Source organism: Zeus faber, assembly GCF_960531495.2.
Source record: "Zeus faber genome assembly, chromosome: 11".
NCBI lineage: Eukaryota > Metazoa > Chordata > Actinopteri > Zeiformes > Zeidae > Zeus > Zeus faber.
The window spans coordinates 13,940,893-13,954,364 of NC_137205.1; the positions used below are offsets into that span (position 1 = coordinate 13,940,893).

The following is a 13,472-nucleotide window of genomic DNA, read 5'->3' on the forward strand; positions in this document are numbered from 1 at the left end:
AATCATTATAACCTATAATATTATATGTTTAAAATACCTTTAGTCATTACACCTAGAATTATTATTTTTGTTATCATTGATTGAAAAGAAAAGTCGATTTTTTTTTATTATTTTTTTTAGACAGGCACACAACGGTCTACTATTTGCCTGGGGGGGTCCTTAGTGAGAACAATATAAAAGATGCCATTTCGCTCATTGCGCTCTTCCTTTCCACAGAGGCGGATGTGTGCTACGTGAGTACTTCCTTGAAATAGATATGAGCTACTGAGTTATGCCTGGAAACGGTCTGTTTCTGACTAAAAGTGATGCTCAGAATACGACGAGGTTAATGCGATAATAAGCGGAAGTGTTGGGGAATGTTCTGTGTGATTTTGGCAAGGGTTAACATATTAGCAACACGTGCGAAGTTAGCTTGAGTGCTATCTGGATGAGCGGCTTCTGATTTTCTCGACTACGCCTTTACGACAAAGTAACGTTGTTGTGCGGCGTTACGACCAATTTCGTGGTGATTATTTGGTCTCCTGTGATGTCTTTGCACTGGGCTCTGAATCTATGTAGATAACGTGCCTCCCTGGCCCTGACAAGCCAGGGACTGAGGAGAACCTGCGGAACATTATGTTGATTAAAGGCTGACTTGAAGCCGGATTGAAGCAAAAAAAGCAAGCTTAATCAATTCCATTAGTCGGATTAAAATGGCTTTAAATCTCTTTGTTAATCCAGCAACTGTCAATAACATGCTCTTGTCCTCCTTAAAGGCCTCTGACGTGGTGGATCCAGTTCCAACGATCAGGTCAGTGTTTATATTCCCATATGTATAGTTTGGAAACTTGAATGTGTTGTAGTAAAGTCTCTTGTGATGTCTTTGCACTGGGCTCTGAGAATACTATGCTGTGGTCGTGCTACTCTGCCCCTGACAAGGCAGAGTCTGATGAGAACAACCACCTGAGAACGTGACGTGGTGTTTTGTGTAACTGCGTTACTGATACCTGTTTGTCTCCTCCAGATGCTGACCCACCTGGCTTCTGAGCACTTGAAGGATGGCTGCTGCATTTAACATCTTGTGACTAACTGTAATGTCCTTGCACTGAAGCTTAAAATAAAAGCAAAAAATATTAAAGTGTGTTGAATTGTCATATGGCAAATGCCCCTAATGAGTAACACTAAAACCATTGCATAACATTCATTATACTGCCTTCCATTGAATGTTTTTTTTTTTTCTTTGCCTCTGTTCAGAAGGCACATGGATGTCAACAGTAAATGTGACTGTTTGGAAAGCTTGCTGCTCATGCACTGAAATAAGCTTAAATTAAACTTCAATCTTTCAAAATAAACTCTCGCAAATTACTTTATTCACTGTATGTTGCCGGGACAAAGTCTTTTGCATTAAACTTGCACCAGAGCGATCTTCCCTGAAATACTGATGTTCCTGAACCTTCCCAAGTAGAGTTACACAAGTCTGACTTGACAGGAATACAGAAATGGACTAACTTATCAACTACAAAATTATGAGCATAATGAAATTCCAAATAGAAGCCTGAAGATTGTGTACTGGCACTTAACGAGCAAACAAGTTCTGACTCAGGGGCCGAGTTAGGTACTTGATCTGCAAGTATTTGTAGCATGCACAGCCAGGAGATGTCTGTCTGGTACTACAAAGCTGCACTCAAGATGACTAATTACTAAACACAGCTCAAGGACTTAAACAATAATTTTGTATTACTGTATTTTCTCAAGTGTAGTGCTGCACAAACGGAAAATGTGTTCATTGGCAAAAACAGTGGATCAGAACTGAGTTTCTTTATTGTAATTCTAACAATTTCATCTCTTAAAACATTTGAAATTCATCTTTATATGAATGTGCGTATATGTATATCACGTATACATATATATACTGCAAGATGCCTTTCATCAGTACATATTTTCTTTAAAAGATCTCTTAAAGGAAATGAGATGCTTTCTATACAGTCAGACCGACAGTACTGCCCATCTATTATCTTGCATCATAGTCCCTAAAGTTGCAGGGGAAAGCAATAAAAAAAAAAAAAAAAGGTTACAAAGATGAGTCTCAGGTGCCACGTTGAATCAAGAGACATGTTTTTGTAGCAGCAGGAACAATCCGTTGGATGGTCTTTGCTTGGCTGATGGTAAATATGAAGTGGCACTATTCCAACCAAAAAAAGGTATTTGAAAAGGCGAATGGGAGCAAGGAATCTGCCGTTGAATTGAGTTGTGGCAAATGACCTAAACAAGTACAAAGCCACGGTCAGATTTGCAGCAACTTCTTTTAACCCTTCCAAGCTGCACATGAGGCCCCGGATAATGATTGTGAAGAGAAATGTCACAGTTTTCTAATAGCAAAAGAGCTATTGTACAACAGAGCGGTGATAAACCAGTGTGATGCAAACAGGAAGTTTTAAACACAGCGTGGGCTCTGAACACTGCCTGGTCAGCGCGGCGGCATGGAGGGATTCAGAGAACGGGTCAAACTGTATAGAAGGCAGAGCAGTTAAATAAACACATTGAAACTTTTTCATGTTAAACATTTGGAAGACAGAGATTCTGTATAACTTTTGAGACTTTTTTTTAAACATCTTAAACCATAATTAGGATGATTATCATTACTTTCATCGTCCTTATTGCTATACAACTTGCATTCAAATTTGATCTCTCCTAGACCACCGGCATAGTAAAGCCACAGTAAAGTAAACCTGCTGTATAATCTCTCCTCGATTTTAAATTCATGGCTTGTGTGTATGTGCACAGTAGGCAAAAACTATCTATGATGAAAGGATCCTTCTCATCAATCCACAACGGAACGACTGAGAAGGACAGCAGAAGCCCCCCCCCCATCTCCGCCCTGATATAAAACACATCCCACGTGTGTCGCAGGAGGACTTAGCAAGCAGCGTGAGAGGTGAGATGTTGTTTAAGGTAGCAAGGTCATGAGAGAGCCCTTATATTTGATCTTAGAAACGGAAAGAACGAAAACCAGGACCGGGCCTGTTTGGATGGAATGCAATGGAACATGGAAGTGAGAGGGGAGGGGCGGTGCAGAATAATGACAGCAGTAACAAGGATCGGAGTGAAGTCCCAAACTTTTCCCACGTTGATTGTGATGAGATGAGAGTAATGAAGGGTTTACAGAGAAGCGTAATTTCTCCAAAAAAAAGGAATAAAAGAAAAGGTGAATAAAAGGAGATGAAAATATATGAAAATGCAAAATATGAATTTATTCCATAACTGTGCATCTTGGATACCCTCACAACAACAGTTGCTACAATTTCACCATCTGCATATTTGTTTTAGCGGTTACTAAAGTCAATTGATTTGATGCCCTTACGCTAAGGCTATAAAAGGATCAAAGTTTAAATTGCAATTCACTATATTCACAGTTTAACAGAATCCTTTATTTTTTGTCCAATCGGAGTTGGTACGAACATGATGTGGCTCCAAAATGTCCCTTCAGGAGCCTGTGTTAAAAGGACGTCGCACCAGACGATATACTTCAAAATCAAATATAATCCATTTTGGACCCTCGGTGTTTGTCTGTCGCACTACTTCTGCTACGCCGTGGGCAAATACTCCGGAAAAAATAATTTACCGGACGAGCGTCATCCTTTCTGGGGACGGTGCAGCGACGGGGAAGTCTCCAGAAGCATAGTAACAGTAAGGACGATGACAGTAATGTTCAATTGTAACAATAAATCTCTTCATATCAATATCAGTATTCCAGACCCATTTAAAGTTAAAAATTGTTGTAAGAACAATCATAGTATTAAAACCGATAGAAGCATTTTTCACTCGGTGCCTGGCGGCCCAGGCTGGCTGTTCCTCCTGCCTCCCCGGCTCCTGGGGAGAGAGAGAGGCTCGTCTCTGGAAAGAAACGCGGGGAAGGGATCGGGCGGGAATGAGTAAGAAAATGGCAGTTTTTCTCTTTCCCTCCCCCTCTCCTTGTCAGTCTCTCTCTCACTCTCACTCTCTCTCTCTCTCTCTCTCTCTCTCTCTATTTCGCTCTCTCTCGCTCTCCCTGGGACAGAAGATAACTTCAATACTGAGGAAGTCCTTTTGTTGTTTAAATTCAAATAAATGGTCTCTCCCGAGGAGGGGTGTGATTCATATTGTTAATGATCTCCCCAGTAAACACTTGAAAGCATGGCATCCTCTGTGTGTGAGTACATCTTTGATCCAAACACATAGTGGAGATATATATATATATATATATATATATATATATATATATAAATATATTTTTATTTATAAGGTGTCCCTTAAACTCTTAACTCAAACAAGTATAACTGTGTGTGCTATGGGTCTGTTTTACGGTGTATCTATTTGTGTCTGTGTGTGAATTTGTGTGATAATATGTTGTCAGTACGTGTGTGTGTGCACGTGTGTGTGTGTGTGTGTGTGTGTGTGTGTTGTCTAAATACTCTTTATGTTCTTGATCTGGGCACTTATATTTTTGCTACAACTTTGTGATACAGTGACCAGTCTGTAGAGATGTCATTATAAGACTTTATAAGGGTAAGTTTGTCAATTTTTAACCAATATATAACAACCTTTGCTAGTGAGTAATACTTCTGAACTGGACTGACCAAATTAAGCCGCTCAGTCGTCTGACGCTTGTATAGAAGAAGTCCAAACGCTGACCATCGCTGTCACTTTATAAAGAGAGTTGCAGAACGGGTGCCCAAAACCCACTTTCTCCTCCCCATAGAGGATGTCACCATATCTAGATACTGGCATTTCAACGTTTACTATTTATACCAGTAAACGCACAAGTCGCTTAAATTTTCGTAGGAAACTTGAAACTAAAGATCTTATTTTGGCACATTGCAACATATCTGGATACTTCCACGTCCTTGAGCTAAGTTTTTCTGTGGGATACTCTTTCTGCTACTCTCCATTCACTCTCATTACTAGTTAGTTAGTCGGGCAAGTTTGTGTCTTTTTAAACGCCAGGCGACTCAGTGGCTCATTTTCGTTCTGCCAATCAAAGTATGATCAAGTTCAGCAATATTATTCCTATATTGGTACAAAATCGGCAAACCTTAAGACGATGAAGAGCTGTGGTGGAAATATATGGACTCTAGTCACGGAACCTTCCATGAGGGTGGAGCCCTGCCAGGGGTGAGGTAAAAACAGACAACCAATCAACCAAGCACACAGCCAGCCGCCTTTGCCTGGACCAATTAGGACGCAGCGTTATCCCATCGATGAGACTCTACCGAGGTCCACTGTGCAGCATTCAAGGAGTCACAGCCTCTCTCCCAACGACCCCCCGCGCACACACACGCACGCACACGCGCACACACGCGCACACACACACACACACACACACACACACACACACACACACACACACACACACACACACACACACACACCATTCGTCTCACTCGTTCAATGGACGGTCAGTGGCAGGTAGAGACGCAGCTAGCTCTAACAACTAATACTCACTCTCACAGAGTGTTGTCATTGATTGCACTCAAATAGAATTAGCGGGGGTTCCACTCCAAAACCTGAACAAAGATTCCTCCTTTCCTAAACCTGATCAGCCTGCGGGGTGAGGGGTGGGGGCGAGTGGCTGGAGGAAGGGGAGGCGGGCACTCCACAAGATGGCTGCTCCGACTGGTGGCCGGAGTTCGGGAGAAAGCACGGCGAAGGGCGTCCTTTCTTCTCCGTGTCCAGGACACACTGCAGGCCGCGGAGACTAAGACTGGCGTTTGATTGCTCCTCCAAAGTATTTGGTTGAGTTTTGCCACTCGTCTTTCAAGACACCTGTTCCCTTACCAGTTACATCCTGATCTCCCTGATCTCTCTCTGCGTCTTTGTGTGTGTTTAAGTGTGTGTTCGTGATTGTGCGTTTCTGTGACGATCTGGTTGTTTTCTTTTTTAAACGCATCAGTGTACTTCCGTCAGTCTCGACCTTCAGCTCCAAACCCCGTAAGGCGCTTCGCGATGTCTTCTCCCACCTTCCGTACATCCTTATCCTCCGTCCAATCGTGGAACCCGCTCCCCCACAACCCCCTCCGCTGTGTGAATCCAGCGTTGATGGTAGCAGCCGTTGTGTCCGCCCTCGCCGCACCTCCCCTTCCTCGTGGTATTTTCCATTTGCTGTCTCTCAACTGCGGCTCCCGTCGTCCCTTCTCCGCTCGTTCCGGCTGTCCCGCGGCGAGAGGACAGAAATGGGGAACGGACTACTGGACAACCTGGGGACGGAGATAAACACAGACCTTTCATTTTTGAGCTCCACGGTTTTGGTGTTAAACTGACCAACCCACCCATTAATAGGCAGGGTTATGGGTTTATTAGTGGGTTTGCATATAAGTGGATTGCGGGGGGAGTATTCATTTATTGAATACATTTTTTTTCCCACCAAAAATGTTCAATAACCTTCAGTTGATGGCTTAATAGCATCTCTTCACCTCACCAATAGGAAGGAATATGGAATAATATAAAAAGGAATATGCAAATGAAACATGATTGGTTTCATGTTCCATGGAACCCTAACGGCCAAATTTTGTGATGTCAGAAAAAACGTTTGCCTGGTTCAGACTTATTTCTGTCCGGAAACCTTCGTAGCACTCTTTTCTGTCGAAGAACATGAAGACGACAAACTATTACATTTATTAAACTACTGTCCAGGTTCGCTGTCTGTCCTACCTGTCCATCACTCTTCTCAGGGCACGCTCGATGTTCATGCGGTGTCCCACACGCGTCACCCCAAGGTCTAGGTAGTCTTCCTTAGTGAGGGAGGGCAGGTGGGTGCCGTCAATCTCGTTGTCAAGGAAACGCTCCCTGTGCTCCGCCAGGTTCAGGTAGCCCAGCCAGTCGGCCACGTCGTATTTGGTCCAATAGGGCAGCGGCTTAGAGGCGAATGGCTTGGTGGGGGAGGGGGGTGGGAGGTGGGGATAGCTCAGGCAGGGAGGAGGGAGAGGATGCATGGGTGGGGACGAGGTCCCAGACAGGAAGTGAGTCGGAGAAAGGGAGCGGGAAACAATCATGGTGGAGTTGGGTGGCGGAGGTGCGCCCGAAGGAGCAAACAGAGGAGGGGAGGGGGAGAAGTAAGGGTCTCCCAGAGGGTTGCCGGGCGACGGAGGGGTGATGCAACCGCGGAGGTCATAAATGGCGCTGTAAAGGGGAGTGGTTGGGAGCAAAGGGAGAGAGGAGGGGCGCGGAGGCCCCAACTTTGGCCTCTCGGATGGGGAGATCAGGGGGCTGGGTGCTCGCCTCCGCTGGAGAATATGAGAGTCCGCCTTCCTGGACTCCCGACTGGGAATAAACTGGAACTCCAGGGCTTTGGTCCTGTAGACGGGTCTGTGTTTGGGGGAAGTGGGATAAGGGGAGTAGGACGTGGGGGACAGGGGGGAGTGGGAGCGCGGAGGCTGGGGGGTAGCCGTTGGCTGAGGAGACGGAGAGCGGGTCCAGTGTGGGTACTGTGAGGACGGGGTTGGGGAAGGAGATAGAGCCGGCTGGGACAGCGATATCGGGGAGGGGGACTGTGAGCGGGCAGAGGGGGGGCTTAGAGCCGAGGCTGAGTCTTCTGAAAACCTGCAGATAGAAAAGTAATGAGAAGCAAATACATATGAGTGATGACTGACCCTAGCCCCAGACCTAAATGGAACAAAATGGTGCACATGTAAACACATTACATTACATCCATCAAAACTTCTGTTTGACAGATACACTAGAGGAATTCTGTACTACTTACAAATTGTGATTATTCCAACATTACTGCCACTCCACTTTAAACAAACAAGGCTGAAAATATATACTAATTTCAGTGTTTTATGTTCACCCGACACAAAGCAAGACAAAATGTTTTGTATGGAGGTCGTTCTGTTACCTGTTTCTGCTTGGAGAAAGACACATGAAAAAAAGAGAAATAAAAGAGGAGAAGTTTGCAAAGTATTAACACAGCACAACATCAGGTCAGAAAAGTTAATCACTAGAAGCATAACTGGCAATGGGGAATAATAACACGAACATAGAATAGTACAAAAGCTTTCTTTACAAAATATTCAACAATACAACTTGCCCAAGCAAAGCCCTAAAATACCAGTATCATACCTATGCCTGCTTAGTGGTCTTTGGTTGCTCCAGCTGTCCTTGCTTCTTTGCTGCAGTTTGCTGCTCAGCTCATTGATGATATTGGGCTTCATACTGGAGGCAGGAGGGTAGATCTTCCTTCCCTCTAGATACGTCCCAGGCTGGCCCATGCCTTCTCCGGCCATCTGCCCATCACCCCACAGGGGCTTCATCTCTGGGGTACGAGGCCGATCGAAGTACGGGGAGGTGGGACCTCCCAAGTTCTGTGTGTCCCTCAACCCATATCCATCCTGTCGCCTGTCATCTTCACCGTCTCCCTCCCCTACCTCTTCCTCCTCATCCTGCTCTTCCCTGCGTCTGTGGGAGTGGAAGGAGGCCGGCACAGTGCTGGTCTGCCTGCGCAGATCACAAGTGCGGCCCCCCTCTCTGAAGCGGTTGCTTTTTGGGTAGGTGGCAGCTGCTGTGGCATTCTGCATCTCAAAGGTCTGTCCATCCAGGTAGCTCATGTAAGACTCAAGGAAATCACCCCCACCTCCTCTCTCTGATTCCGCTACTCCTCCCCTTCCTACTATCACACTTCCATCTCTGCTCCCCCTGTCCCCTCGGTCCCCCCTGATTCCACTGGCACTCAGGGCCAGAATGCTGTCCAGGTGGTGATCACTGCTGCTGCGGCTGTCAAGCTCCTCGATCCCAGAGTCCACCACTGTCTCCTGGGATTCTCCTGCCTTTACACCTGAGGGAGGGTGGTGCTCTCCTATCCTGCGGCTGCCCATTGCCATGGCAGAGGATGTGGTATGTGTTCTGTCCTGGTGGAGCTGGGCAGAGCTGCTCATGGAGGCGGCGGTGCTGGTGGCGGCGGTTGTTGCAGCACAGCTAGCGGTCATTGAGGAGGAGGAGCCCTTGAGAGTGGCGGAGGTGGAGGTCGTAGAAGAGGGGGTCAGAGGACCACGGTAGGCTGGTGGGGGAGCGATAGTATGTGGTGGAGGCGTTGGGGAGGAGCGCCCAGAGGTGTGGGTGCTGTTGTACAGGTGATGTGGGTGCGACATAGAGAAAGGTCTGTGGAAAGAGCCGGGTGGCGGTGGGGGGGATACTGACGGGGGAGGTGGGGGTCTTCCTATTGAGGTGGGCTGGAGGGTGGAGGGCGAAGGGGGTGGCTGAGGGTTGGGGGAGGTCTGGGAAGGGGATGGGGCGGACTGGGTCAAGTTAGCCACCTCACTGTCATAAGATGTGAGGCTGGAGGTGGTGGAGTCCCCTGCCTGTGGGGAGGGCAGGGGTGTGTGAGCAGGAAAGCCACTCATAAGAGGTTCCTTCTGGGAGGTCGGAGGTGGTGGGGGTGGTGGAGGGGGAGGAGGAGGGGGGTGGGGCTGCTGTTGGCGGGGGCCGAGGTTATTGGCCATCCTGTGTTGGGCATACCCCGCAACGGCAGATGCGCCCCTGTCGAAGCTGTTGGCAAACTCCAGTGGAGGGGGGAGAGGGTCTGCGAAGACGAACTCATCGTCCGCGTCAACGGAAGGTGCGGGCGGTGGAAGGACCATGAGGCCCGACCCGCTGCTGTTCCCTGTGCCCGTTCCTCCTTTCTGCTGGGTGCTGGTTGGAGGAGGAGAGGGTGGGGTGAGGGACAGCATGTAGGCTCCAGCTTCGCTCTCCATCCTGAGGAAGGAGGGTCTCCGAGGCTGCTGGGAGGTCTGCTGTGCAGCGGCCTCAGCAGCGGCCTGCTCTTCCCTCCTCATGTACCCCTCTCTTTCCTTGTCTCTCTCCCTTTCTCTGGATATCTCTCTCTCCCTCTCTCGAGACCTCTCCCTCACCCTTTCTCTCTCCCTCTCTTTGTAGGTGGGCTGGTACGGCTGTGATTGATAGTGGTGCGTGTGGACAGTTTTGTCCTCAGAGAAGCGCACTCTCAGTCCTTCTCGGGCCCCCCCTCCTTCCCTGTCCCGCTCTCCTCCGCTGCCCTCCTCTCCCCACACACCACCGGCCCCTCTGAGGATCCTGGGAGAAGGGGGGCGGCTGACAGTGGGTGTTGTGGCGGCCAGGGAGGAGGAGGTCACCAGGTAGGAAGAGCTGGAGGACTGGGCAGCTGACACAGGAGGTGGCTGAGGGGAGACAGCAGAGGAAGGGAAGACGCCAACACTGGTCATCTGGCGGACAAAGTGGTGGTCTGTTCCCTTCCTCAGCCTGCTGTCATCCTTCAGCGCACGCTCCCTGGCAGCCAGGGCCAGGCCCAGGGGCGACGAAGGATCTAGTACCTTCCCTGTTAGAGGGTGAATAAAGGTGGTGGTGGAAGGAGGTTGCTGCCTGCCTGCTGCTCCATAGAAGTCAGCAGGAACAGACTTGGGCTGGTAGTCTGGGGCGGCTGAGGAGTACTCAGGCAAGCCGAAGGCTGGGGGCATGCTGCGTGTGTGGTGGATGTAGGAGTCTCCGGAGAACATGCCCTCATCGATGGACTTGGAGGGTCGAAGCCGTGCGGAGGAGCCATCGCTCTGGGCATTGAGCTGCTGTTGTGAGACCTGAGTGCGGCTTGTCCCTCCCCCTCCTCCTACACCACCACCCACACCTCCACCCAGATCCACCTCTTCCTCGGCAGACATGAAGAAGGAGGAGCTCTTTCTCCTTGCCTCGTGAAATCGCTCTCTGTCTCGACGGGCGGCGCCCACTATGGCGGCCCCAAACTGACTGGTGAAGTCCAGGTTATCTTGGGCACGGATCGAAGGCAGGGATGGGGGTGGGGGCGCAGGGATGGAGGGCGGGGCTGGTGGTTGTGGAGCCGGAGTGGATGGCGGTGGTCCATGGGGCATTGTGGGTCCACCTGCCTCCCCCGAAGGAGGGGGGTCAGCCTCCACGCTGCTTCCCTGGCTGCTGCGCCCACTGCTGCTGGTGGAGGGGGCCTTCACGATGATGGTGGGTATTGGGATGGAGCTCTTCTCCATCGATCCCTTACTCCCCAACGTCCCCTGGCCTGCACGTAGATCTTCCACCTTAGACTGCTTCACCAGGGGTCCTTTGCCTCTCCGTGTCCCTGCTTTGGGCACCCCAGCACCACCTGTGGGTGCACTGCGCTCCCCTCGCTGGGGTTGGCTCTGGGCAGTTTGTTGCTGCTGGGGCATTACTGTGGCAATACTGGAGGGGGGTACAGCAGTGCTGTAGCCCCTCCTCATTCCTGCTGTCTTGACCGCTCCGCCCACCCCTTGGCCAGCTCCTACAGGTTCACCTGGGTAGCCTACTTTCCTGGAAGCAGTCCTGCTCTGAGCGGAGTGGGCCACCTGGGCATGAGCATACTGGGGGGCATGATCCAACACTGCACCCCCGGGGCCAACGCCAGGAGCCCCTGCCCTTTCCCGCCCTCCATGGCTGAAGTGCACTGACTGGGAGTAGAGCTGGTAGTGTGCCGAGGTGGATGTGGACTGGGACACGGAGACAGAGGGCTGCTGGGATGTCTTTCCTCTCCACCCCAGCGGTGGGGCAGAAGAGAAGGGAGGGTCAGGCGGGGCAGTGGTTGGGGGAGGTGGGATGTCATCTGGGCCTGGTACAGACAGACTGCGTGCAAACTTCACACTGGGTGGATGGAGAAACTGCTTCTCCTCCTCAGGAACACCTACAACACAGGAAAGAAACAGGATTGAATAAACCTGATACGATGACAAATATGCACAAAAGAACTAAAGCTGTAGAGGAAATAGGAAAAGTGGTTGTGGAAAGATTTCATGAAGGGTGATTGATGAGAGTGTCTGCCTGCCATAAGCCTCCCAGCTAGTCTGTCCTGGCCTCCTTGGTCTGTTAGTGTGGAGCTGGTCTGTGTAGAGCAGCTATGCACCAATCTGCCACAACATTAAAACCACTGATAGGTGCAGTGAATTACATTGCTCATCTCGTTACAATGGAACTTTTCGTGGGAAGCAGCAAGTGAAAAGTCAGTTAATTTGATGAGATGGAAGCAGAAAAAATGGGCAAGCGTAAGGATCTGAGCAACTTTGACAAGGGCCAAATTGTGATGGCTAGACGACTGGGTCAAAGCATCTCCAAAACGGCAGGTCTGTGGGGTGTCAAAAGTGGTCCAAGGAAGGACAACCAGTGAACCTGGAAGAGAGTCATGGGCGCCCATGGGCTCATTGATGCGTGTTGGGAGTGAAGTCTAGCTGTCTGGTCCGATCCCACAAAGAGCTACTGTAGCACAAATTGGATGGCTGGGGTTAGGGTCTGATCTGATCGAACATCTGTGGGATGTGCTGGAACAACAAGCCCAATCCATGGAGGGCCCACCTCGCAACTTACAGGTCTTAAAGGATCTGCTGCTAACGTCTTGGTGCCAGATACCACAGGACACCTTCAGAGGTCTTGTGGAGTCCATGCTTCCACGGGTCAGAGCTGTTTTGGCGGCATGAGGGGGAGCTACACAATATAAGTGGTTATTAGTGATGGTTTTAATGTTGTGGCTGATCATGGTTGCGTCATGCATTAGCTGGATTTACTCGTACGACCAGAATGCACTGAAACTGAAACTCCCAGTGAGTTGCTTGTCGTGCAAGACAAACATAGAAAAGCCTTAATCAGCAACAACAACACAAATAGCAACCAAAGTAAAGTTGGCCCTACTGGGTTAATGACAGGGCTGTGCGTGACTAATAATGTTTGTATGTGTGTATAAGACAGACAGGCTCTTTATCCTGACAGCGCAGCACTGGTACAGCTGTCTACAGGGAGGAGACACCTCACTCGCTGAGCAGAGGGCTCAGAGACAAGCTGCAATCTCCACACTGACAGTAAAACACCTGCTAAACACTATGACATACACACACACGCCCTAACACACATTGTACAGGTTTAACTTTAATCTAATAGTGCTTGCACTAACTCTTTTATTTTACCAATAGCTCAGATCAGTCTAACATCCCACATTTGGTTTATTAACTATTGTTATTCTTTGACTACCCTTACCCTAACCCTAACACCTAATAGAATAAGATAAAATGACGCATCCCGAGTCAAATTCCTAGTGCTATGTAAATATACAGATTCTGATATCGACACATGAGAGCGGAGATAGAGCAAGGTAGAGTTTGGCCACTCCGGCGAAAAACAGGTTCCCCGCAAACAAACAGCTGAGCACAGCTAGGGCCTCCGCAAGCCACTAGACAGACGGACAGATAGGCAGACGGCAGGAGGGCAGGACAGACAGACAGACAGCCTCACCGATGGATTTCTGCCGCAGCATACCGTGCGGAGGGCCGTGGCCTGAGCTGTACTGGCCCCGGTCGTAGCCGAGGCCGGCCCCGGAAGACATCATCCCCATCCCCGACTGATCGTAACCCTGCTGATTAGGGACAGAAGGAGAGCAGGAGGACATAAGATGGAGTAAAAGCAGACGGTGTAAAACACCCTGCAATAACTAAATTCTGACAGGTCAATTCACTATTATAGTTTACTAT

The 13,472-nt window shown here is 49.2% G+C and overlaps 1 protein-coding gene and 1 long non-coding RNA gene across 2 annotated transcripts in view; one reads left to right on the forward strand and one right to left on the reverse strand.

The window, feature by feature from the left end:
• The first annotated feature begins 121 nt into the window (after positions 1–121).
• Positions 122–1,312, forward strand: LOC307236533. The gene is made up of 3 exons (XR_013844379.1): positions 122–233; positions 756–790; positions 1,004–1,312. It is a non-coding gene; the product is annotated as an uncharacterized lncRNA (long non-coding RNA).
• Positions 1,313–6,124: 4,812 nt separating this feature from the next.
• Positions 6,125–13,472, reverse strand: part of shank1 (SH3 and multiple ankyrin repeat domains 1) — a gene marked incomplete at both ends in the record, with an annotated part of 44,237 nt that continues 36,889 nt past the window's right edge. Inside the window, 4 exons of the mRNA XM_080008763.1 lie at positions 6,125–6,212; positions 6,667–7,554; positions 8,074–11,641; positions 13,237–13,357. Coding sequence (XP_079864889.1) covers positions 6,125–6,212; positions 6,667–7,554; positions 8,074–11,641; positions 13,237–13,357 — 4,665 coding nt within the window. The remainder of the gene's footprint in view (positions 6,213–6,666; positions 7,555–8,073; positions 11,642–13,236; positions 13,358–13,472) is intronic.